General features: G+C 35.9%; 2 protein-coding genes across 3 annotated transcripts; one reads left to right on the forward strand and one right to left on the reverse strand.

Moving 5' to 3' along the window:
* Positions 1-599: 599 nt before the first annotated feature.
* LOC100373408 (ADP-ribosylhydrolase ARH1-like) lies at positions 600-18,479 on the forward strand. The gene is made up of 10 exons (XM_085502281.1): positions 600-944; positions 2,128-2,304; positions 3,814-3,888; positions 4,389-4,478; positions 6,927-6,999; positions 7,983-8,170; positions 9,472-9,568; positions 13,623-13,796; positions 14,136-14,289; positions 17,004-18,479. Exons 1-10 carry the CDS (start codon positions 902-904, stop codon positions 17,073-17,075), a joined length of 1,143 nt encoding a protein of 380 aa, XP_085358407.1. The 5' UTR covers positions 600-901; the 3' UTR covers positions 17,076-18,479.
* An 864-nt stretch (positions 18,480-19,343) lies between these two features.
* Positions 19,344-27,700, reverse strand: LOC100373109 (uncharacterized). 2 transcript variants are annotated; one of them, XM_085502282.1, is made up of 4 exons: positions 27,570-27,700; positions 25,164-26,221; positions 23,578-23,665; positions 22,046-22,245 (listed from the first exon to the last, which is right to left on the reverse strand). In XM_085502282.1, exons 2-4 carry the CDS (start codon positions 26,155-26,157, stop codon positions 22,242-22,244), a joined length of 1,086 nt encoding a protein of 361 aa, XP_085358408.1. In that variant the 5' UTR covers positions 26,158-26,221; positions 27,570-27,700; the 3' UTR covers positions 22,046-22,241. The 2 variants fall into 2 exon arrangements, with proteins under 2 accessions (XP_006814665.1, XP_085358408.1); XM_006814602.3 differs by lacking the exon at positions 23,578-23,665 and having other exon boundaries at positions 19,344-22,245.
* Between the last annotated feature and the right edge of the window lie 42 nt (positions 27,701-27,742).

Below are 27,742 nucleotides of genomic sequence, written 5' to 3' on the forward strand. Positions count from 1 at the left end.
TGGTATGGGGTGGTGGTTTTGGTAAAAGGAGCCCCCCCCCCATGTTGGAGCACAGGAACTATGATCAAATTTGAAATTTTAAACAGCAACCAATATTCTTCAAGCTGGTATTTTTTTTTAGATTTTATTTTTTCATTCCGTTTGACTGTTTTTTCGAGTTTAAAAAATATGAGCTGGCTGGAGCCTTCATCCCTTATTTCTTAAACTAGATACCAGCCGATAACAACCCCCCCCCCCACGCTCATAGGGATTGCGTACAGTTGATCAAGTTCCTGGGCTCCGACTGGTTGGAGGGTCACAAGTGTTCATAGCAAAAATGTCTGGAGAGCATTTGTAAAATAAAAACGATTAAATAATGTTGGGCTTAAGTTACAGCTCTGTTTTACTTCTGAAGAGTATGGAAATCTATTTGTTATTCTTCCGTTTAACAAGCTGTCGAAGATTCGGGTCAACGCAACGAGTCCGATGCCAATAAATATTCCAATAAATGTCAATAAATCCTACGATCATAAACATGAATAAACATGCAAACTGAATCGCTATCTCACGAGGCGATATTGGTTCAAATACTGCGTCAGGAAAACGTACGATTACTGGTAAACGCAAAACATCGAGTACACACTGCGAAGAAACCGAAAAAAACTAACAACTAACCTACCAGCCATTTTGTATAATGCAATATGGGTAATATGTAAAGTAGGTCGTATTCGTGAGGTCCTATTTGAGAGCTCCCAGATACGACCCAATGTGGCGTGCGCATAACCCTTCTCGACTTGACTCGCATTCTGGTTGTCCGGGTGTGTAATGAAAGTACCTCAGATGATTCACTTACGTCACGTGTGCTATCAGCAGTGATGTCATACACGGAAATAAACATACAGAAAGTGTGAGTTTACATTTGATGATTTGGAAATTGATTCTCATAAAGAAACTGATCACAGCAGGTAAGTTTGAAGGCGTGCGACAGATCATGCGGTGACCGCCGGCCAGATTCTTACTAATACTAGGCCGGTGGCCGGACTCGGCCAATATGCTATGAGCAAGGAAGTGGTGCCCGACAAATCACAGCATTCACCAAGTAATTTAGCCTTGGGAGGTACGCATGATTTCATGAATATCAGAAACATCAAAATTGAGATGACTCGTGTTAATCTCACCGTGAATCTGAGATCTGAGTTTTAGGCTGCGGTAGCAGTAAATAAATTGCGCCCTCAACCACACAATTTTGAAAATTTTATTGAAGATGTTCAATCTAATTTCACAAAAACATTAAGCATTTTCTGGTTCATGGTGCTCTATGAAATTATTATAATCTATTAATAATAATAAAACAAAGGATCACTGACCTAGTTTAAAAGAAAAAACAAGTGTTTACATTACACAGCTAATGTAAGCCTCTAGACTTCACAACAAAGGTGAAAACTCTCTCCTGTCTATGTTCAGAAATACACTGGCTCTATGAGGAATAAACATGACCCTCTTCAAACATAGAAAAACATTGTAAATATTTAAAACTCAGAATAGTGATAGGTGTTATTAGAGAAGATTTTCTACAAATAAATATAATGGATCTCTGATCTTTTTAAAATGGTATTCAAGTTTTAATAGTTTGTGCCACACTTAATGCATATATGCATTATGCATTAAATAAAATTAAATAAAAATATGCGAAGGAAAATTTTTTGCATGAAATTGCTTCTGTCTCCACTTCGAAAAGCTCATGATGTGAAACTATACTTACTATACTGAGTATATTCATAGTGAGATTAATGGATTTACAGTTTACATTCTGACAAGAATAATATGCAAGCTTTTATGGTGCTTTTACATTTACTGAGTGATGACAAATATTAGTCAATTAATTTAAACACATTTAAGTATTGCTAGTTTGCATGTGATGTGAATGAGCACAAACATGTTCTATCTGGCAAAATGAGCTTTTGCTATCAGTACAATCATTTTCTATGAGTCTTGATCGTGTGAGTGCTATATCATGTCCTGAATTCAAATTTTGTCTGGTAGCATTGCAATGTATTTTATTTTTTGAAAAGATTTATTCTATGTATACCAACTTAGAAATGTATTTTGTGAATGAATTAATGCAATTAATTTTATTTATCTTTGTAGGGGTTTACATTTTAACAAGAGATACAATGCTTGACAGATACAAAGCTGGTATGGTGCTGAGTGCGGTTGGTGATGCACTGGGATATAAAAATGGAGAGTGGGAGTTCTGCAACTCGGGAAAAACCATCCACAAAAAGTTGGATGAGTTTGGTGGACTTCATAAAATTACGGTATCATGTATGTTCACTTAACTTTAACCCATTAACTAAACTTCATTATTTGTATATATAATACAGTGAATGGCAGAAGACTGTACCCAAATTAGTTTATAACATTTTTTTACTTGTAACTGATCTATTCCACTAAGTGCTCATACGTATAAAATTAAATTAGCTGCACGAGGTCATACAATGTATAACTGCCATTAGAATTTATGAATACTAGTAACTTATAATGTACATCATGAGTTTGTTGACTCCAGTATGTCTTTGTAATGCTTTTTTTTTTGTTTCTGAGAAAATAAAAAAAAGAAGATTATGTATGTACTACCAGAGGTACATTACTTGGGGTTTGCAACTAAGGTGACATGATACCAAGATTCCGTTTCAATCTTGTTCTCGCATAAGCGTTCCAACTCAGAAAAATGCGAATGCGCATGCCCAAGGTAACTAGGATACTAGGATGTCCAGGCGGATAAAAATAGCTGTTCACGTTACGATAACTATATTTTCCATATATTTTTGATGTATTACATTTTTTTACTATGAATGTGGTAATACATGTTGTATTGTTTTATTACAAACCGCCTATGTCATGTCAGAAGGTCGTAGCATCAGTCTCGATATCTACGAGATAAAACTTGAATGGGATCTTGACATGATGATGTCAGCGTACAGAACTATGCGCATTGCAAACCCCAAGTAATGTACTTCTGGTACTAGTATTTATTGATCAATAAGGGACTGGTCATTGAATAAGTGGGGTGAAAACTAAACTTCAGAGAGAGGAAATCAATTTATAATTATATTTATGCTACATAAATAGCAAGCTAGTGAATATTTCCGCAAATTATTTGAAATCGGAAATGGCAATAACTGAAATTTTATTTTAGTATTTTATCACTAATATTTTATTGCTGTGAAAGCTATATTTATAATGATGCAATAAATTTGTTATTGTTATTATTAACAATAGTATATGGTGATATTAAGATGAAGACATTTTATGTAAATTTCAATGAATACATAATATAAAACTAAATTTAAAAGCATTGCCTTTTAGGTGCGATCAAAACATTTGAATATTTGTATTAACCTTTTGACAGTAGAATAGAATAGAATAGAATAATGCTTTATTAATACCGTAAAGAAAGAGTTAACATTTCCTTTTAGGTTTTCAGATTAATAAAGTAAATAATAAAAGTACATGAAATATAAAAATTGATTTAAAAAGAATTCAACATTAGTGAACGACAAGAATACTACAGACAAATATTAATAATATAAGAAATATTAAAATACTGTGATATGTAAGTATCACTGTATGTAGCATAGAATATGTAAAAAATATAAAAGAACATGACAAAATAAAAGAATTAGTCTTGTTTAGATTTAACTAAATATTTGCAGAGAGTGATAAGATGGTTTGTATTTATGATGATGATTATGATGATTGACTGTTTGATTGGAAAAAAACAATTGCACAGAAAGTCATGCATCATATCCATTTTTTTCGTACATTACACAGTACCTAACTGGCGTATCAGTGATGACACTGTACTTCACATAGCTACTGCAGAAGGTGGGTATATCATCTTACAAAGTATTTAGATCTATCGTCATCAGCATCCTTCAGAAACCGTTGAAAAAACAAATAACAAATATGCTTGGTATAAACTTCCTGGAGGGCTAAGGCTTTGATTCTAAATGTATTCATAAAGAATTGTAAAAGCTGAATATCAGCTTTTATTCAAATTCAAATATTCAATTGTGATTGGCTCATGTGATGTAGCAAATGTGGCCACCCACATATTCAAAATTTGGCGCTTGCTGACTGGATAATCTGGAACTGTCTCTTTAATATTACTGACCCTCTCGGTAGAACTAACATCAATGTTACAATACCATTCCTGGATTGGTAAATTTGAATTCTAACATCCATTTTGATTTATAAAAATGTATGTTATTATAAAACGTTTATAACGACCACAGCTTTATGCTTTTTACTGTAATACAATTGATGTTTAAATAAAAGATGTCAGGATCACAGTTGTATATTTTCTCAATCTTGTGTTTTTTTTTCGTGTAACCAGGACTGGTAAGCAACAAACCAAGTAGGCAAAGATTTGTTTGTGTGTATTGCAGATAAATACATCAAGACATGCAATAATGATATGGGAGGCAGAGCACCAGGTAATGCCATGTGTGGTTTTTAACTTATTAACTTATTAACTCTTAAGACTGCAGCCACTCCTTCTGGAAAAGTGCTGATGAAGTGATGGAGCTGGGGTTTATAGCATTACTGGGGTAGTAATTTAATTCTTGAAGTGAAGTACCTGTAATGTTATTAAAGAATTATTATGAGACAGTTTATCTGAGGGAAAGGACTGGTTTGTTTATTTAACCATTAACTGATGACTGCACCTGGTTGTTAGGCACTACTGAGCATGCCCGCATAATTAATTACAAGACAAGACTAGGTCAAATGTCACAATAACACAGAAGTAAAATACTACAAGCCGGTAGGCTGGTTGGCGATCCGCTCCGCTCAAAAACAAGCACCATGTTTTTGGCTGTTTCCATGGTATGACATAAACGTGAAGCTAACGTCGGTTTATAACTAATACGAAGTTCGCAAACACCATTCAGTTTTTGGAAGTCACTTAGTTTATTACTAGGACAACAATCACTCTCCTAGTCCAGTGACTGTGCTAGGACGTATTCTGCTGTTACATTTATTATTTCCAACCGTTTTGCGATAGCATTTTCTAGAATGAAGCATTTCCTGTAAATGCTGGAAAGCGAAATAATGAAATAACGAGATGGTAAATATTTACCTAAAGTACAGTGTGTTGACCTTCATAAAAATATACTTCATAATGCAAAACATTAGTCACGGTGAGTTATTTAAATATACGACTCCTAATCGAAAAATATGACCACAGTCCAGTACGCTACTATCTTGCCACAGTGGAGTGTTCGGTGACCATTGAATTAGCCCGTGATTCATATTTTATGTGTATTAATTTATTCATCAATTTTCGTGACTGACAGTACTGCCCAAATTTTAGCCAAAAAAACGCAACTGGTGAAACGGAAGAGCATTGCCAGGCGATGGACGTGGGGCTCTTTGGCGACGACCGCATAGAGGTCAAAATACGCGTTCTATTTTTACGCGTTAAATATGGCTCTTCCATTTCGCCCCCTCCGGAATGTTCTACTTTCACAGCCTAATCGCAGGTTTTTCGAAAAACGTCGAAAAAACACAAGAATTAGTAGAAATGTTCCTGTTTTGGGCGGATTATTGATGGAGAATAATGTCTTTATTACAAAAATGCTGAAAAACCGTGAGTTGTTGCCTTAGTTATTTTTTTATTGGCGAAAAACTGCGAACTCGGCAAATTTGGTTGCACAACTTCCCTTTATCATATACACCCAGCGACACCGATAAAACTGGTAGGAGGTAATACATTTGGGGCGAAAGTATTCAAAAATCAGTTTTTGGATGTTGCAATGGCAATGGTGGGCCAGGATTGTTTTCCAATTAGTGACGGCACGACCTACCTGTGAAGTATGAACAAAACCGGCCGAGCCGAAACAATCACAGAGGAGTTAAAAGCCGTTGCTGGTGAAAAGTTACCCCAAATTTAGGGTCAAATTTCTCGGTAATGAAAACAGATATCAAAAATTCAAATGGTAACTTTGTGCCCACACTCAAGCTGAGTAGAATGAGCTATGTCTGAAGTGTTTTATCCCAAATTTGTAGGAGGAGATACATTTGGCGCGAAGCTATCCAAAAATCAGTTTTTTGGCTGTTGCTATGGCAACGGTGGGCCAAAAAAAATTTTCAGATTTTTCCTTATAACTAGGGTTAAGGTGTGACCTACCTGCCAAGTTTGAACGAAATCGGCCAAGCCAAAAAAATCACAGAAGAAATAATAGTGAACACTGGAAATGTACACACACAGACACACACACACACAAAACGACAAAAGTGATTATAAGGGCAATCCTAGCGGAGCGGAGCGGATCGCCAACAGTACCAATCTTTGTCTAACCACCTTATACTAGTATTGGTAAGGAGTAATAAAACATAGTTGTCTTGCCAGATCTTGGTACCTTGTACATGTAGTAAAAAAACAACAACTTTGAATGGAAATCGAATATAACTGTAATGGGGGGCAAGGGGGAGGGGGTTAGCTGGTACAGTTTTACGTGAAATAAAAAGGGCTTTTAAAATCTAGAAGGAAAAAAAAGACGTTTTTACAGTTTAAAGTGAAAATTGAATTTTGCTGTGAATTGTGTCATCTAGTCGTTTTACAGTTTCGAAAATGTAATTTCCCTGGATTATTCTTCACGAATTTTTTTTATTTGGATGTAAATTCTTGTACGTACTGAGAAAAATGACACATTTTTACAGTGTACGAAAAAAATATTTGATTGATTACGTTGTACGTCTATCCTGTGATTACAGAATTACGGAATTTATTTTTTCAATTTTCGTTGTATGAACAAAAAAATATTGCAATTACGTTGAACGAAAATAACCCTTGCCCCCCCCAACTGTGTATGGATATCTCAGTTGCATATGATAATATTATAAATGGTATAATACATTGTTATTATATATCTCTCTATTAGGTGCGACTACAATAAATTCAGTCGGTGCACTGTCGCGTGAACCTGGTGCATACACAATACCATTCAATCACAGGTAAGCTCAATCCATACGCTGTCAAGTTAGAATGGTAGAATTGGTGCTCTGAATCTTCTTTTTCCCATTAAAAATACCCTGTTTATGATCGGCATGCTGTTACTGTGTTGATTATGCCCAGGTCATTCTTGTAATACTATTGTTTTAGGTTTAAATTTAAAATCAATAACCATATATAAATGTAAATTCAAATTCAACAGAGAGGTGGTATTATAATATTGGGATGTTCTTTGTACTGCACAAAGCCGATTTCTGATTGGATGATGCTCATTATGAAATTATATTCATCCGCATTGGTGATATCACAGTTACTGTGATTGGTCAGATGGTTTTTTAAACTTCATTTTATAGATTCCAGTAAACCACATCCATAAAACTTAATGTCAGTTGTAATGATTTTATGAAATTATTTTTATGTTTAACAAACTTGCATGTTTAATAAGAATGTACAGACTATGCGAGAGGCATGTGTACTGCTTATTTCACTAAAATAAGCATGTAGCATGTGTAAGCCTCTTGCATGCTTATTAGTGAAGTTACACATATTAATCGTGGCAGTTATAATGCTCCTCAGTAACATGTTATTCGATGTTGCTGATAGAATGTTGTACCTGCCAAGGATATCTATGAGAACCTGGGGTGCAAATGATTTCTAAAAAAAATGAATTCTCCAAGCATTTTTCTACTGAATGATCCATGCATTCTTCCCTAGCATTACATAATGTTAGCTAATAATGTGATAAGGTGACTCACTGGTGTAACAAAAATAGCAGACAAATTTCATTCAAGTGAATGCTCCTCTACACTTGTGTCTTGTGATCTTTGATTCAAATACTGATTAACTACATGTAAAAGTTTGAACTATTAGGTGGGTTCCTTCTTGTTACTAACCTCCTGCAGTCATTTGAGTCACTTCAAGGAGGGTTGTCACTGCTTTATAGTTTGTTTTAACTCTTATTTATGATAATTTTCTGTAAATTCAGGGGTGGTGGCTGTGGTGCAGCCATGCGATCTATGTGTATTGGTCTACGCTACCCTAGACCAGAACAACTAGATGACTTGATTGCTGTTAGTGTTGAAAGTGGACGAATGACCCATCACCACCCGACTGGATTTCTTGGCAGTTTAGTATCATCATTATTCACAGCTTATGCAGTTCAAGGCAAACCAGGTACGAGTATTTTCTTAGAAAGTTTTTTTTTGTTTGGGAATGTAAATATGAAATAAATATAATTATATAAACACAAAACCTTTGTTTGCAGTACAACATGGCTGCTCTCATTTTCTAAATAAGTCTTGGTTTATTGTTGGGAGCAGACATCCGGGCATTTTCACCACATGGCAATCATCACAGTGAAAACAAAGGCCAAAAACTCTCAGAAAACGGTACTTTGGGATGGTTGTTGAGACTCCCCTGAACAGTGTAACAAGATTACCTTTGTGTGTGTAGCGCATATAAATTTGATTGTTCAGGATTACTTCAAAGTTGAGTTCCTGTTGTTTTCTTGAATTTTCACCGGCTTTTCGCTCAGTGTTCTGCGTTCCTCAGCAGCCCGCGCAGAGCCCATAGAAATGCGTGGTACAGAGGTGTGTGTCTTAGCAACGTGGAACGTCTTGTGACGTAGCTCCGTCCCCGAGGATATACTACAATAATCATGCTGAGCGCCCTCACAGGCAGCTTTGATAAAATTAAAGCCTGCTGTTTTTTCTTCAGTGTTCTTATCTTTTCGGCTCAATGACAGGATCAGTGAGTGAGGATATCAACTAATAGAATAGTTACCCAAAGATCTCAGACCACTATATGTGGATGTCCTATTGAAATTTGAGTGAATTCCTATAAACAATGGCTATATAAAATAACTCTTACTGATGATTGGCTAGTTTTCTCTATTGTATTCATAAGGTCATTGACTTAATTTGAATAAGGTAAACATAATGAATAATATATAATTTTAAAAAGTTATTTTTTTGGATTGCAGTATAACCTGTTCTCACTCACAGAAAGGTGATTTATTGAACTTATTTATTAGTTTTATAGTGCAATAAAGCGCAAAGAATCAACTACCAACTGGTCTAGTTGAATTATTGACATCACTTGCTGAGTAGGGCTTTGTGATGGAAGATCACATTAATAATTTAGTTTGTCATAGTCACTGTTGACGTATTCTGACATAAATCAGACACACTCTCAACCCCACATTGACACATTGTCGTCTTTGTACATAGATACACCCACTTTGATATTTTGCAGGAAAGCGATACTCAAATTTGGAATAGACCTTAGATGTATATGACCTTGTTCAAAGTGAGACGGCCACAAAACTTATTTTTTCCAAATACCATGGTTATGTAGGTCAGGGATCACAATATTGGAAGAGATTAAAAGACAAGTCCTTACGTACACTCAGCAAGATCTTGTGTCTATGGACTTTTGTTCTAGTGTTTATTGACATGTTAATATTATTATTGTAGTGAATGAGTGGGGAAATGGACTAATGAAATGCTTGCCTAAAGCACTGAATTACATAGAAACAGAAGAAAGGCATGCTGCAGATTGTAAAGCCAATTGGTAAGCAAAAATTCTTCAAAAAAAAAAGGGATTGTTTGCTTGAATGGAATACTGTGGAATATTTTATTTTCGCTAGAATTAATTTTCGCTGAAAAGGCATTTTAAGCGTTTTATATGGAATTTATTTTCACTGATTTTTGATGAGTTTAATGTGAAAGATATGAACAAAAAGTATATTCGCTGGATTTTATTTTCACGGAATAATCCTTCAGCAAAAATAGCGAAAATAAATTCCAAGCGAAAATAAAGTATTCTACAGTACTTCATAACCCTGAGAATGCTATATACTGTATTTACAGAGTTTCTCAACAATTCAATTTTGCATGAATTATGTTTAAAGCCTTTAAATGCTATAGGGCGGTAGTCGTTTCACCACGCATGCGCAAGATATATGGGTCTCACATAAACAAAGATAGCGAACAAAGTTGTGAATATCAATGAGTACAAACTGAGATGTTACCAAGCTTTAATTGTCTGTACCACTACGCAGATTGCGCCGGTGCATTCCGGCTTGGAGGCAGCGGGTAACCGATCCCTGGACGCTCCAGGTGGTCACACGCGGTTACAGAATACCACTGTCTTCTCCACCGCCCCTGTCAGTGTCTCCCCCATTGGGGCACTGCCAGGGGATCCCCGCAAAGCGGAAGCAGTCAGACAGGAAGTAGACAGTTTGCTAAGAAAGGGCGCCATACACAGAATAGTTCAGCCGGGCTTCTACTCAAATGTATTCGTAGTACCAACATCTACAGGCGGCTGGCGTCCGGTTCTGGACCTAAGCAGACTAAACCAGTATGTTCTTCTCGATCAGTTCCGCATGGAGACACCATCCAGTGTCCTACTCTCCATCCACCGGCTCGACTGGCTAGCCTCTTTAGACTTATGTGATGCTTACCTGCACATACCAATGCATCCAGCAAGTTGCCTTCTCCTTCGATTCGCCCATCTAGGCCAAGTATTCAAATTTCAGGTGCTCCCCTATTCACAGCGCCCTACATGTTCACCAGAGTGATGAATTAGGTAGTACTGCTGCTCCACCAAATGTCGGTACACATCAATCCGTACCTAGACGACTGGTTGACTAAGCAACCTAGCAGAACGCCTAGTCAGCGTTCCTTCAGTGTCCCTCCGAGAACTAATGCGGCTCATCGGAATGATGACCTCCGTTCGAAGGGTAGTTCCCCCAGGTCGCACTACGCAGCTGCCCGGTCCAACGCTTGTTATTAGAACACCGAGCTCACCTAAGGGAACTAAACAGACGGGTATTGATCCCGGACCAAGTAAAGGAAACCCTGTCCTGGTGGTCGTCACTGACCAACCTCAGACAGGGGGTCCCCTTGGACCCACTCATCACAGCTATGACTCTGGTAACAGATGCCTCCCTCCAAGGGTGGGGACCGCATCTATTGGACAAACAAGCCCAAGGAATATGGCCCCCGCAGTTGGTTCGGGACCACCATATCAACTGGCTCGAGCTGAAAGCAGTGCACCTAGCATATTCACGCTTTCGACCCGAAGTTCGAGACCACAGAGTCCTGCTCCGCACAGACAACACAGCAGTGGTCTCCTACATCAACAAGGAGGGGGGGGGGACGCGTTCCCCATCATTGTCGGTCCTAGCAGAGCAAATTCTCCTTTGGTGCCTGGAATACAATGTGGAGCTAACCGCACACCACCTTCCAGGGGTGAGAAATGGTCTGGCAGACACCCTTTCGAGGTGCCTCCATCTCCAGAACATGGAGTGGCAGATCCCCCAGTGGGTAGCCTCAAGGCTGTTTCGGCTGTGGGACGGTCCAAAGATAGACCTGTTTGCCGCACCCCGCAATGCCAAGCTCCCGACGTACGTAACACTCCTGCCGACATCAGGAGCCTGGGTCGTGGACGCCTTATCGATCCCCTGGTCCCACATGGATGCGTACGCCTTTCCTCCCTTCCCGCTAATTCACCGGGTACTGGAGAAACTTCGACAAGAGCCCACCTGCTTATTAACTCCACCTGCTTATTAAAGGCCTGGTTTCCGCTCCCGCTGGAAATGATAGTCGAAATACCGGTAGTGCTGCCGGACATACCAGACTTGCTGTCCCATCCGGACGGCACACTACCAACAAGCCCAGCAGTGTACCACTTACACGCATGGAGGCTCTCAGTAGACTCGCGCAGACAAAAGGTCTATCTAAGCGGGCTGCCAACGTCCTGGCCAGGGCGAACAGGGATTCCACCAACGCTGCCTATGACTCAAAATGGCGAGCATACACCAGTTGGTGTAGTGGAAGGGAGATTGATCCATGCCATCCCTCTATCAGCCAGGTAGCAGACTTCTTTGTCCACTTGTTTGACGAAGTGGGTCTGTCCTACGCAGCGATCGTTGGCTACAGGTCAGCCTTGTTCCCCGCCATAGAAAACTCTTTGGGGTCAAGTCTAGCCGATTGTTCCATTATTAGGAGACTGTTTACTGCTTTCCATAATCAGAGGCCCAGGGCCCGATCAAGGGAACCGCCCAATTGGGACCTGTCGGTTGTTTTATCAGCCCTAAGCAGACCTCCCTTTGAGCCCCTGGTTTCAGCATCGCTCAAGTTTTTGACGTGGAAAACAGTCTTTCTACTGGCCCTCACCTCTGGTAGACGCCGGTCAGAGCTAGGCGCACTGTCCTTCGTGGACGGCTGTGCTGCCTTTATGGATGATCAAGTTGTACTAAAGACACGAATTGGGTTTCTCGCCAAGAACCAAATACCAGGACACGATCCTCAACCGATCGTCATCCCCCGGCTGTCAAATATTGTCGGTCTGGAGGATCAGGAGGAGAAATTGCTTCTCTGCCCGGTCCGAGCGCTGAGTTGCTACAAGAATTGTACCAGGTTTTCCAGACGGGGAACCAAACACATGTTTTTGTGTTACGGCCCTGGCAAACAGGATAAGCCGGCTTCCCTGACTTCCATCTCCAGGTGGATTACTGCGACTGTACTGGAGGTCTATAATACACTATCCTCCTCAACACAGACCTTGCAGAGGCACCAAGTACGAGCACATGAGGTCCGTGCGATTGCTAACTTACTAGCGCTAGCGTCAGGCGCCCCCTCGAACACATTCTGAGGGCAGGCTTCTGGAGAACGCAGAACGTCTTCATCAACTACTACCTAAGAGACACCCAATCTATTGAGCAGGGTCTCTTCAGGTTAGGCCCCGTTGTAGCGGATCAGGCTTTACTGACCCAACCCGAACGACCGCAGGGGCCCCTGCGCATAGGCGATAAGTCAGTCTCGGCATTCTTGCAGGCAGATTGTCTGTACCACTAGCACTTCCTGGAAGCTCCCAGGTTTCGCTTTTTTCGACCTACGCCCTCATGCGAACTGTTTCGGTCCTACTTCAAGCTTATCACCCGCGAATTCGGCTTGGGTCTAGCTTTCTCGGGCGCACCGAACCCTGTCACCACAGCAGCATTGGCTTTTTGCTTCGGGGACAGCACAGGCAAGGTAAGACACCACTCTTCTTGGGTCTTATCGAAGGTTTTGAGTTTGTTTTCATCCCGGACTGGGAAAAGACTTTCATCATTCTTTTTTTCTGTTTGCTCGGAAAAACCTGCCACCTATCGGTGTCTGACTCTGTCCTCGAGGTGGAGAGAAAGGAACCAGAGTGATTGGCTACCTATGGCGCTGCCATGTGGCCTCGGTCACGTGGGTTCGTGACGTAAGGGGTAAAAGAATCTTGAGGTCATGGGGCTTCCCCTGACCTAGATTCTATCTCTCCGTCACCGACAGAATCGCTGATTAATGCCTACAGTTCAAAATAGTCATTTTGACTGACCGGAGTCTATGGTGGGTATGAACTATGTGAATAGGCGGGTTCGAAGAACCCTCACCTAAATTCCCAGAAATATTAAAGAATATAGGAAAAAATGCAGAAAAAGTCTGGTGGTCAAAAGATTAAGTGAAAATAAAACCTAAAAATATAGTACGTAGTTATTTTATGAAAATTGAGTAATAATGTACCAGTATCTTTGCATAATTAGTATTTCTCTCTTACTCATTTTAAAACATGAAACCTTAAATTTTGACTAAAGGTCCTATTTCGAAGACAGTTGGAAAGAATATCTTAAACTACGCAAGATTTATGACGGCAAATCTGAACCACAATTTCCTGAAACATTTGGCATCAAAGAGCGTGATGCATTCTATTCATCAATCAGTTGGGATGGCTGGGGTGGAGCCAGTGGACACGATGCACCAATGATAGCGTAAGTAGATTTGGGATTCTGCACGAGTCCGCTGTATGCATTTCTAATCAATAAAATCACATAGCAAGCACAGTGTACACATGGATTCATTTGTTGAAAGAATCTTGGTTCTAGAAATGAGCAGCTATTTTTTATCACTTTCAAAAGTCAAACCAAAGGTCAACTCTGTGAAAACACAATGACATAGAAAAACAAGCTGAGATAAAAACTATAAGTATTTTTAAATCACTGACTTTGTAAAAATGTACATTGTTGTGATTTTTTCTCAAATTTTTTTTTGAAATTCATGCGACCTTTGCATATCAGATCATGCTTATATGTATACATTGTTGCAAACAGATATGATGCTCTCCTTGGTGCTAGAGATGACTGGTGTAAGTTTTGTAGTCATGCAATGTTTCACTGTGGTGATAGTGATTCTACTGGTGTTATAGGTGCATGTTGGTGGGGTATACTTTATGGATATCAAGATGTACCAGAATGCAATTATAAAGTGAGTATTATGTTTCCCCATGGTGATGGCTGTTGTAGCATCTTTTCATATCAGATTGCATATTTCTAAAAAGCAGTGTTTTAGTATCAATCATATACATCTGTTTGGGTAGTTTTTTTTACATTTATTATGTGAACTTATGTGTATTGTTCTAAATGAACTTATGTGTAAATGTTTTACATTGTGATGTTGTACATGGTGTTATGTGTAATGTTCTAAATGAATATATTTGTAATGTTTTACATTACCATTTTGTACATTGTGTTATGTGTAATGTTCTAATTGAACTTATTTGTAATGTTTTACATTATGATGTTGTACATTGTATTATGTGTAATGTTCTAAATGAATATATTTGTAATGTTTTACATTACCATGTTGTACATTGTGTTATGTGTAATGTTCTAATTGAACTTATTTGTAATGTTTTACATTGTGATGTTGTACATTGTGTTATGTGTAATGTTCTAAATGAATATATGTGTAATGTTTTACATTGTGATGTTGTACATGGTGTTATGTGTAATGTTCTAAATGAATATATGTGTACTGTTTTACATTGTGATGTTGCACATGGAGGTATGTGTAATGTTCTAAATGAATATATGTGTAATGTTTTACATTGTGATGTTGCACATGGAGGTATGTGTAATGTTCTAAATGAATATATGTGTAATGTTTCACATTGTGATGTTGTACATTGTGTTCTGTGTTATGTTCTAAATGAACTTATGTGTACTGTTTTACATTATGATGTTGTACATGGTGTTATGTGTAATGTTCTAAATGAACATATGTGTAATGTTTTACATTGTGATGTTGTACATGGTGTTATGTGTAATGTTCTAAATGAATATATGTGTACTGTTTTACATTGTGATGTTGTACATGGTGTTATGTGTAATGTTCTAAATGAATATATGTGTACTGTTTTACATTGTGATGTTGCACATGGAGGTATGTGTAATGTTCTAAATGAATATATGTGTAATGTTTTACATTGTGATGTTGTACATTGTGTTCTGTGTATTGTTCTAAATGAACTTGTGTGTAAATGTTTTACATTGTGATGTTGTACATGGTGTTATGTGTAATGTTCTAAATGAATATATGTGTACTGTTTTACATTGTGATGTTGCACATGGAGGTATGTGTAATGTTCTAAATGAATATATGTGTAATGTTTTACATTGTGATGTTGTACATGGTGTTATGTGTAATGTTCTAAATGAATATATGTGTACTGTTTTACATTGTGATGTTGCACATGGAGGTATGTGTAATGTTCTAAATGAATATATGTGTAATGTTTTACATTGTGATGTTGTACATTGTGTTCTGTGTATTGTTCTAAATGAACTTATGTGTAAATGTTTTACATTGTGATGTTGTACATGGTGTTATGTTTAATGTTCTAAATGAACATATGTGTAATGTTTTACATTGTGATGTTGTACATGGTGTTATGTGTAATGTTCTAAATGAATATATGTGTACTGTTTTACATTGTGATGTTGCACATGGAGGTATGTGTAATGTTCTAAATGAATATATGTGTAATGTTTTACATTGTGATGTTGTACATGGTGTTATGTTTAATGTTCTAAATGAACATATGTGTAATGTTTTACATTGTGATGTTGTACATGGTGTTATGTGTAATGTTCTAAATGAATATATGTGTACTGTTTTACATTGTGATGTTGCACATGGAGGTATGTGTAATGTTCTAAATGAATATATGTGTAATGTTTTACATTGTGATGTTGTACATTGTGTTATGTGTAATATTCTAATTGAACTTATTTGTAATGTTTTACATTGTGATGTTGTACATTGTGTTATGTGTAATGTTCTAAATGAATATATGTGTAATGTTTTACATTGTGATGTTGTACATGGTGTTATGTGTAATGTTCTAAATGAATATATGTGTACTGTTTTACATTGTGATGTTGCACATGGAGGTATGTGTAATGTTCTAAATGAATATATGTGTAATGTTTCACATTGTGATGTTGTACGTTGTGTTCTGTGTTATGTTCTAAATGAACTTATGTGTACTGTTTTACATTGTGTTGTTGTACATGGTGTTATGTGTAATGGTGTCAATAATAATAATAATAATAATAATAATAATAATAATAATAATTTACTTGTATCTATTTACAGTAATAACTGATTAAGAGCGCATGGCGTAAAAACTACAAACTGTCCCAAAGAAAGAATAATTACAAATTACATGCTTTCTTAAACAAATGAGTTTTCAAATTTGTTTGCATGTTTTGGTAGGGCATTCCACAAATTTGGTCCGCATACAGCAAATGCCATATCACTACATGTTACTAAACATTATAATGTAATGTTCTGTACTACCTTATGTGTAAAGTTCTAGATGAACATGTGTTTGATGTTCTACATGATGTTATATGTAATATTCTACATTGCGTTATACTGTGAAATACTTCGCTTGAAATTAATTTTCACGCAAGAGATGATTCGGTGAAAATGAAATCTAACAAACATACTTGTTTTCCTATATTTTACATTCACCATTTCAAAAATTAGTGAAAATAAATTCCATACAAAACATACAAAAGGTTTTTTCAGCGAAAATTAATTCAAGCTAAAATAAAGTATTTTACAGTAAGTAATGTCCTACATGACAAGTGGAATGTTTTGCATGAACCTATTGATTATGATATATATTTCAGAATGTAGAATACCATGATAGAATAGAGAAGTTGGCAGAGCAGCTCTATGAACTGAGTCATCCAAGTGATTAGACATTACCTGCAACAACGTCCTTTGACCTAATAGGTCAAGTCTGTTATTAACCAATGAGAATGCTGTGTTGTGCCAATGTAATTCTCCGGAAATTCTGATAACGCAGGACAAAGCGCAGTTAACACACAATTACTGTGGTCTACACATTTGCACGATATTCACGGCGGTCAATATCCACACTGTATTATAAAATAAGATTACCAGTGTTCGAAAAGGTCAAACAGCCAAATTAGCGGCATTTTAGTGATGATGTCCCAAACATAAAATACATAAAATCTAAATATATTAACACTTTCAGTTTTCAGTTTTTTATCACATGGATATGATTTTTTGACATTGTTACTGACATTGTTAGAAAATAAGATATTGGGTATCCGATATTGATAACTGTTGATGAATGTAACTGTGAATATGTGTCCCCTGACACCCTCGGACATTATCGCCGAATATCGCTTGTTCATGGATCGAGTTGTGACTACTGACATAAACAGAACTGGTTGGATCGTAACAACATTACACTGTTTGGCTGAAACATAAGTTTATTTTTATGTTCTGAGCAATAGTATTTTTGTTAGAATATTGCTAATTATTTAATTTGTGATGTTTTATGTTACTCACTACTTTTACTGCAAATAATCAGAGCTAGTTATTTATCATTTTTTTTCAATATACCAGCCATATGGAAATTGAGTCTCGATAACAAGGCTCATGTGTAGATGCTTGTTTGTAAACAACAAACATACAGATTCAATTATATATGAAAGGGCAGGGTCGCCATAGTGGTTTTCCTTTGAATATGTAAATAAACGAACACATTAGGCCCACATATGCTGCTATTCATAGTGTGAAATCTGTCTTAAACGTGATTACCATACCATCGTCAATGGATTACAGATTATAATCAGAGGAATTGGGGCGTGTGATTACATATTTACATATTTCTATTTTCAAATAGATTACTCATTTATTCTTTGCCGTAATGAAATTATTTACATACGACTGCACACAAGGTCACGTGAGTTACGCCGTCCGCGGTGCTCCAAACCCAACACACGCCTGACAGAACGATGTAGTTTTTCACTTCCCCCAACGATTTTTTGTCGGTACAAATCAAATTTCATTTGTTCAAAATATTTACTACAGAGAGATTTAGTATATAGATTATGTAATATACTTATTAGCAATTATTGTGTGAAATATTGTAATGACAATAAAATTAAATATAGAATTTTGTCACTTGTAAAACTATGGAATAAATTTGAAATTACTAATTTGTTATTCTAGAGTCTAGTTTAGGCTCATCTAAAATATTACAATTATTATTTTATTATTGTTACATCAGACTTGCTTAAAAGTCCTATTGTTTTTTTGGACAATAAAAAGGATGAAAATGGTGAACATAATTAATAGTGTGAAGTTTGAGTTGTTATAGTATTCATGAGCTGCAATTTGCATATCACATGGCCAGTTTTTATGGAACACGGTCTGCAACCTGGTGCATGGTACAGTCAAACACGTGTCTGACCTTTCAGCAAACTAGGTAACAAACCTGTTGCTGATAGTCACTCAGTTTTATGTAACCTATTTTTCCCAATGCATACTGTAACCTTATGACATTGCAAAACGTTTAACAATAACAGTTTGAACAGAAAATAAAAAAATGAAGGAGATGGTAGTTTTCTTTCTGTTATAAAATGCAATATTATCTGCATATTACGCAGCATGGTTTCTGATTGGTTTAATCTTGTTATTCCAGAAGTAGATTCGATTTACTGTAAAATGCCTATACTTTCTTTTTGCTTGGAATTAATTTTCGCTGAAGGAATGATTCAGTTAAAATAAAATCCAGCGAATAAACCTTTTTTACATTCAACTTGTCAAAAATAAGTGAAAATAAATTCAATGCAGAAGTCTTTTTGGCAAAAATTAAATCCAGCTAAAATAAAGTATCACTGATTAGAAACCTAGGATACAAGTCTTGATCATTCCATTATTTCCAATGTTTCATTTCTTTTTCTATTTTCAAAAAAACCAAAACAATAAGACTTGTACAAAAGATTTATGAAGTAAATACAACTTTGATATCCACAGGATATGTATCGGTTAAACAATACCATCACAGATTATAGAAGCTTGGAAGGGTTCAAATGCCATCATCGAATTGAACTTTGTTTTGAAGAGAGAAGAGTAAATAGAATACGTATAGCCTGCCTCTTTTTGAAGTACAGTCATTTAAATAGTTGAGAATGAAATAATTAAAACAAAGATGCATTTGAAAGATTTTTATTTTCACTCATAAAATAAAAGTATGAAATTGAAAAGGGTATAAAAGTTCATACATTCAAGAAATTATAAAACTGTTACTTCTGATTTGACAAATAGTAGTACACTGAAATGTTGTTTCTCCTATCAAATACAGAAGTGCGAAATGTTTGCAAGAAGCCTCCAAATGTCAAAAAGGTTGATTGCATAGTATTTTTCATAAGTTGTGCATAAGTGCTATAATTCAAAATGTTGCGTTGTACGGACACTGTTGATACTTGCAGAAAACAAAGTGACTTATAAAATACTAGTATACAATATCCATCTATAATGTAAATAGTGATTCTTTTGTTTTTATATTTAGTTGAAATATACTGTAGAATACTTTATTTTCACTTGGAATTTATTTTTGCTGAAGGGATGATTCCGTGAAAATAAAATCCAGCGAATATACTTTTTTTCCTATATTTCACATTAAACTCGGCAAAAATCAGTGAAAATAAATTCCATACAAAACGCCCAAAAAGCTTTTTCAGGGAAATTAATTCCAGCAAAAATAAAGTATTCCACAGTACTTTATTTGTATTTTCAAATACATCTCACAATGGATACTCAATATTTACAAAACTTGGTTTTTCTTATAACAGATAATTTTCCTGATTTTATTGTGTTCGCTAGAAGAAAATGTTTCTCGTCAAATTAAATCTATTTACAGTAATCGTGCTATAATATATAGATATCGCTAATATTTCATACTTTTGATTTGCAGTTTATTTTACAGTTAAGTTTTTAATTTAGTTTCGTCAGATGCAAAACAATTTTCATTTTCATACTTTTAAACATTTTTAAGAATTGATCATTCTAGAAAAAAAAGAATAACCCAGTTTTCCCTCACCTGCAAGGCTATTGTGAAGTTTCAGGTGTTTTTACAAAAAATTAAAGTTAAAATAAATGTACATGCCATGATTGTGATGGTAAAAGATTTTGCTTACCAAAGCCTAAACTTGTCAAGATTATTGGATCTGTAAAGTTCAGAATGAATCAGTCAAATAGACAAAATCACCATATTGATTATATACATATAAGAATAAATTATCATCAGTGTTCTGAGAGCGTACGAATAAATATTTTGCACTCAACAGCGACTTCAATTAAAATTGTTTCACGGCATATATACCATATTGTCAAAAAATAGATTCAACAGCTGCAATATTCACAAATATCCGAGTCAGAAGCTACTCGCCTATGGCCAAAATTAACCAAGCATTTATGTGGATTATTTTGTGATTCAATTTTCAGTATCATGGAGCCATCGAGTCACTGAATTGTGTGTGAGATTTTCTAATTGAAAATTTAAAAACGTCTTGGAACAAAATAAAAATTCAATGAATTTATTTCTTGTACAGCCTGGTTTAGAATTTATAGAATGACTTCTTTTTTTACTCGTGTTGCAAGTGTGTCTGAGTATACTCGGAGCATTACATACATTCTTCTAGGGTTACCGATAGCTGTGTTTAGCACACACCTAAAATAGAATTCGATAGAATTTATAGAATGACTTCTTTTTTTACTCGTGTTGCAAGTGTGTCTGAGTATACTCGGAGCATTACATACATACTTCTAGGGTTACCGATAGCTGTGTTTAGCACACACCTAAAATAGAATTCGATACCTATCAAAATATATCTGGTTTTGGTTATGATAGCTAGTGGATTGAATAACTTTCTAGTTTGTATTTTGGCCCAAGAACTTTCAACAAAATATTGCTGACAATACAACTTTACCGGTAAGCTAAGAGAAAAGGTATTTGTGAAACTGGCATGCAGATATTCATATATTTTGTCAATATATTTCAATTTTGAACTTCATTTAATAATGGAAAGAATAATATTGTTTGTAGAAGCTATGTGTATAACTTGTAAGAAATTGTGAGTATGTTTAAATACTTTTGATTGATATTTCCCATTAAATAAAAAGGTAGTATTTTTTCATTAAAAAAATAATATACCAGTAACTGACAAACATAGCAGTATTCGTTTGATGAAATAGTGAAAATGCTAGTTCATGTGTGCTTATATTTTTTTTATGAGACACTGCAATCAGTGCATTTGAGTAGTTCATGGTGCAAAAACTGATCACTCAAGAAATTAAATAAATTCATATATAAGATAATAAATATTTATATATCATATATACACATATATCATATACAAGTCGTGTGCTTAGACTGTATTTTTAATTAAGGCACTCTAAGAAATTGTTTTGACAAACCAAATATCACACAGAGTGTAGAAACCAATTCATTAGCATCAAAGCTCATTGCAAAAACTGGCTTAAAGTTATCAAAAAATACTCATCTTAAATGTAATACATTATTTGTTTCAAATGGACGGATGTTGAGTCATGGTTACAACTGAGTTGACAAAGACTCTGACATGATTGTGTGACATACTAGTACATATATGTTCACATGCATTATCAACATGTCTGTACATATATAGAAATATGTACAATGTCTTTTTTCAAGAGAAAATCAAGTTGTGTGATCAGAAAGAAATTATTGCGGTAAATGTTGACCACTGAGTCAGTTATATTTATTCTTATAATTTAAGTGATTTCAACTGAGCTACATGCCTTGGTTGTAAAATTCCCAGAATGCATCATCTTTTGGAGGAGGAGCAGGAGGAGGAGTTGGATCTTTTGGAGGAGGTGGTGGTGGTGGTTCCTCTTTAGGAGGTGGGTGCTTTATTTTCTTAGGTTTAGGTTTAGGCTGTGGTGGTGGCTCTGGAGGTTTATCACGCTTTTTATCTCGGTCCCAGTTGGGTAACAATGTCGGTTTGCTCTCTTCGTAAAGCCCCCATGCTCTTCTCATTCTGTCACGGAGCACGTTCTGCTCGGCCCAATTACCTACAAGAAATTTTAAAATAAAGAAAATATGAATAATTGAGATGTGGCTCATATAGCAAGGCAAGGGGGATGGGAAATCACAACAAACACAGTTCAGATACGTGCTGAACAAGGAATATTGTTTGTGGGAATCGGGTAAATCACACACGGTAGATGCAAACCAATATTCACCGATGATCGAACCATCTATGTTCAACACAAAACCTATACTAAATATCCAACACTTGAAATACTAGTACATGTGAATCACAGTTGTGAAATTGGTTAGATTAATTATATTCATAATTAATAAACATACTTCAGCATTGTAATTATTAATAATTAGGTTGTAATATAATTTGTAATATAGTTTAATTGCATGAAAAGTTAATTGTCACCCCTATTTTATTATCAATTTGATTGTGGTTGGGTTTCATCAATTCCTGGATCATGTACAATATAGCAATGAAAGAAATGCACAGGAAGCAGCACATGAAATAAGGAATGGACGTTTTAAAATACTGTGTATGGACCAAAATATTTTTTTCTTAAAACCAATTTTATCACAGCATAATTTTGAATCAAGACTCTGAGAGAACAGATAAATAAACTGTACAGCTTGTCTATTCCCATCACCCTGATTTATTCCTTTCACTAGAATTACGTTTTATGAAGACATGAAAAATGAACGACACCATGCAAAGAGTCGGCAAGCAAAGAAAACCAGCACATAGCACAACTTCAAACTATAAAATGATGCAATATATAAGGAAGCAAGATTCAAAGCACACACAATAATTGTTAAAGATCACTAAAAAAACACACATCAGATGTTTCAGCTTCGGGATCCTGTTTTTGCCTGGCTTGCAAGAAAAAAATAATATATAAATCAATTTGTGCAGTTGAGCAATGCTTATTGTTGATGTCAAAGTGGAAATTAGAAAGAATGAGAACAATCAACAACTATGGGGACTGTATTGATTAAACTGAACAAAGGTATGAAAAGAACTAATAACGAGAGACATATAACGTTACAATGGTCTTCAAAAGGTTTTACCATAAATTTTGAGTTTTCATTACCTACCAGGATATTAGTAACAAAGAAAGGCAGGTGTAAATAAACTGTCCAGCTGGGCATGGCTGGATTAAGCGTAGTGCATAATTTCAAATGTCCTTGTGAATTTTAATCAAATGCAGTGGGTTTGAATGATCGATTGTCTGCCGACTGGCAGCCATACTCTTCTTATTTTGTAATACGACTGAAAAATCAAACTCTTCTCTTAATTTAATCGTGATTGTTAGTATTATAATAATTTAAGGAATGACATTTTCATGCAGAAAAAATTAACGTACATTCCCGGAGTTTCTTTAGGTTTGCCGATAGTGGCATCCCATGCTTTCTTCAAACGGTCACGAATAACATTATCTTCATTCCATTTGCCTGATTACATATAAAAAAAAAACACAGAAATTCATCATGACATTGATAACGGAACCTAGATGATAACTTGTATGGAAACGTTTGGAGAAAACTTATCCAAAACAGTGGATCAGTACAAAAAAAAAAATAGTTTTGGTTATGGGGAGGGAGGAGGGAATAATCAAGATAACAATTTCAGGTTTTCATTGAAGAAAATGTTATAAAATTTCAATCTCTAATTAGTGTATGCTACAATTCAGTCATTCATCATTTGCATAATTCTGCTTAACTTGCAACTTATGAATTAGAAAAATAAACAATATCATGTATAAAGAGCTACTTGTTAGTAGTATTAGTTAAGAATGCTGCAGCACAGATAAGAAGATATCACGGTAAGGAGCGTATCCATATGTGTGCTAGAATAAAAGTCTGATGAACTAAAGAAGACTATTTTTGAAAAATCTGTATTAGAAGCTGCGGCTTCTATTAAAATGATACAATGCAACAGAGGGGATGCGGCTTCTATTAGAGCATCTACACATATGAGAAATGATGAATATTTAGTTCTCAATTGTTCAAAAGGAATGGGTGCGACTTATATTAGAGATGCGGCTTCTAATACAGATTTTACAGTTCTAGTAAAGTGCATAGTAATTAATATAGGTTATATGCAAGTTGCATGTAATGCAAGCCTGTTATACCGGTATATATTGCTATCAAGATGTTACAAGCATCTCACTATAAAAAAAACAAAAAAACTTATTTAATAAGAGGGTATAAACAGAATTGAAAACTAAATCACAAATTGAATGTTATGGGTTCATGCCATTCAAAAAAACAATAATTTGAGAAATTATTATTTTATTGTTTTTGCATTGCATCTAGAAAGCGACATTGTCATACGTACCATATGGTTATTGATATGAATCCTAATATGAAAATGAGTGAGTTATTGCTATACGTTTATGGGAATTTCCCTTAGATAACGCTTTGTCCTATGCTCAGTAACATGCGCATGCACAAATTAAATTTGACATTGAACTACCTTAACCACTTAAACATCAAAGCACAGTCCCTCTGGACTGTGATCAAAGTCAACATTTGTCACCTTTCACAAAATAAAGCTGCTTAACCTTTTTAAAATTTTTTAATGACGATGGAAAATTCCACCGCGTTCAAGGGATTAAGAAAAACAGATATCATGTACCAGTACAATTACTCAGTATATACAATATTTACCTGTTTTGGCCTCAAACAATTGCATAAAAATAATTTACATGGAGGCAGAATACATTTGTTGTGTGCCCCAAGACTCCACTCGGTACAAATTGCCTGAAACAACATTTCTTGTGGCAGAGAACCAATACAAAGGCTAAGTGTGCATTTTTCTTAATAAGTGATTGATAAAACTTAACTAATACGTGAAACATTACTTTACAGGATGGTACTTGACTGTTTTGTCAGTTCTGTATATAAACTGAGAGCTATGGCAAATCAGGAAGTACATAAAGACACTTACTGTCGGCATTCTTCTGTACGCCAAATTTTGGAGGATAATTTTGTGTATTTCTTTTGAAAGCATCTTCTGTATAGGAATCTGTGTTCAAACTACGTAATTTGCTTTGAGGAACACCCGAGAAGTGATCGTAGCGTAGGTGATTACTCAGGGCTTCATAGCCAGGGCTAAATTTATTGCGAGCCTTTTCATTTTGTGAGGCTAATCTCTCTCGTTTCTGCTCTGGTGTTTCAACAGCCACCAATGCTTCCTCAATATCGTTGTCATCGCCAAGCAAATCATGGATAATCTGCCCGCCATATTTGTGACGGATATTCCGTGGTAGTTCATTATTACTGGTACGGAGACTTCTCCTTGGCTCCCGAATACTTGACTGTATGATGGGAGAATGGTATTCTCCCTGGCCCTTATTGTGTCGAGCACCATGACCAGTTCTTTGGCTACCTGAGAACTGACCACCCTTTCCAAAAACATTGCCAATTAATTGGTAATCAGAATTATCACGCAACTGGGGATTTCTATACAGATCATAATTATAGTTAGGTCGCGTAGCCATGGTGTTGAATAATTCCGGATGGGCAACATCGGTAGCAGACAGTTTGATATCAGTCCTATAGGGATTTCTATCAGTAATATGAGCCGGACGGAATTGATCCTCTTTTCTACGATATCCAACAGTATGAGTACTGGGACGGAAATACAAGGCATTTTTCTCAACTTCATCAAATTTACTTTTTGCATCAGTTGTTGTTCGCCATTGCTTTTTATAGTCAGACTGACTATAGCGCAGCGTTTCTGCATCTTCAGGCTGTTGAAATCTTACATACTGTTCAGCCTTGGTTGGCTTCCTGGCTTTTTGTTGCGTTGGATATGCTTCAGCTGAGGTCCCCTTCTTTTTTATTTCAATGTTAGTTCCAAATAATGTACGTGGTGCAACAGCCTGTGTTCGCTTGGCTTTTAAGTTCTGGTAGGTTTGTGCTGCAGTTGCCATGGCCATTTCTTTTCCTCTGCTAGGGTTGAGTTCTTGGAGTCCACCAGAAACAGAATGTCATTCTCACGACCTGTGAAAGATTTACAAAAGTCCATGTCAAATAAATAAACTGATGAATGCATTTATAAATATTTGTAAATATTAATGTGCATAGTTTTCAATTTAATACGAAGCATTACAGTGAGCTTCATGAATATTTTTTTTTATATAAAATGTTTTATAAATTTCAAAATGCAGGAAATCTGCAAATAGTTTGTATAACCAATGGAAGTGTATTCTTTGAATTTCAATGAAGCGCAAGAGTCTTCCAGGATAAATGTTATATAAACATTTTATAAATTTCTTTGAAAAATAAATTCACGTTACTGAAAGCCATGAATCTCTTTTATATAAAATATTTAATAAATTTCAAAATGCAGGAAATCGGCAAATAGTTTGTATAACCAATGGAAGTGTATTCTTTGAATTTCAATGAAGGGTAAGAGTCTTACAGGGTGAACATTTTATAAATTTCTTTAAAAAAAAATTCACACCTTCATGAAATTCACTGTACTGAAAGCCATGAATATCTTTTATATAAAATATTTAATTTGTGTTTATAAATTTGCAAGGAAAGTCACTAGCAACCCGAATTCCACTATGGTCAGTGTGGCCTTTATGAAAATTTACATGCCACCTGAATTTGATTTGTTGAAAATATGTGTAAATCTTCCACACAAACTGGCTGTAGTGTAATTGGTGAAAAGATGTAGGCACTCATGAGTATATTATAACGAGTGTTACCAAAATACTGCTCTAACCAATGAAAACTTCATTTCAATTCTTTATCAATTTTCATAAAAATTTGAAATGAGGTTGGTGCAAGAGATCAAAATTGCCATGTGCCCTTGAAACTGCCAAGACGAAGTGTGAATGTGCACATCTTTCTTTAATTCAGAAAGAATTCCCAGAAACTTTTCACCCTTCACTCTATACAAAACAAACAGGTTCTGTTTTTGGCAAGAAACAAATCACATCAAAAATATGTATGTGCGTGTATACTTGATCTCCCTGCAAAACACTTCATGTTCAGTGTACAAATTCAGTATTTACTTGCTATTGCGTGTGTATGTGTAGGGGGAGGGGGTCCCAGCAGTTCTGTTTTCAGTAGACAAATTACACAAATATAAGAATATCACCGGTTATATACAAGTGTCATCAAGTTCATATGACTGATGACTGCCCGAGCACAGGTCGCACCATTCATCGCCCTGGAGCTCCAAGTACGACAATGCTGTTCATTTGTCATTCAATATCTGCTTCACTTCAACTTTGTAATGTAATTTCACTTCTAACAGGTGTCAACCAATGTCGTCGGTAACAATACATACTGTCAGAATTCCAGCACTGATAACACAAGACAACACCCGCAAACTTACCGATTATTTGAATGCAGACGATTTTCTTTCCTTTTGATAATCCCAGCTGAATTACCGCGTCTCTCAGCTGGCTGTACAGATCGAAATTCCAGTGAGATTGACGGGCTGTTGCTACCACCACCCTCGTTCCAGATTATGAAAATGCGTTCAGACTTATGTGAAGAATTTCGAAT

Source organism: Saccoglossus kowalevskii, chromosome 8 (genome assembly GCF_978046115.1).
Source record: "Saccoglossus kowalevskii chromosome 8, keSacKowa6.1, whole genome shotgun sequence".
Lineage (NCBI taxonomy): Eukaryota > Metazoa > Hemichordata > Enteropneusta > Harrimaniidae > Saccoglossus > Saccoglossus kowalevskii.

Excerpts from the sequence above, each read along its gene's own strand:
- LOC100373408 (XM_085502281.1), top strand. The coding sequence starts at position 902 with ATGATTTGGAAATTGATTCTCATAAAGAAACTGATCACAGCAG. Across the intron at positions 3,889-4,388 it reads TGGGTATATCATCTTACAAA|CAACAAACCAAGTAGGCAAA; the intron begins GTATTTAGATCT and ends AGGACTGGTAAG. Across the intron at positions 4,479-6,926 it reads TATGGGAGGCAGAGCACCAG|GTGCGACTACAATAAATTCA; the intron begins GTAATGCCATGT and ends TCTCTCTATTAG.
- LOC100373109 (XM_006814602.3), bottom strand. The coding sequence starts at position 26,157 with ATGGCCATGGCAACTGCAGCACAAACCTACCAGAACTTAAAAGCCAAG. Across the intron at positions 22,246-25,163 it reads CGTACAGAAGAATGCCGACA|GTAATTGGGCCGAGCAGAAC; the intron begins GTAAGTGTCTTT and ends AATTTCTTGTAG.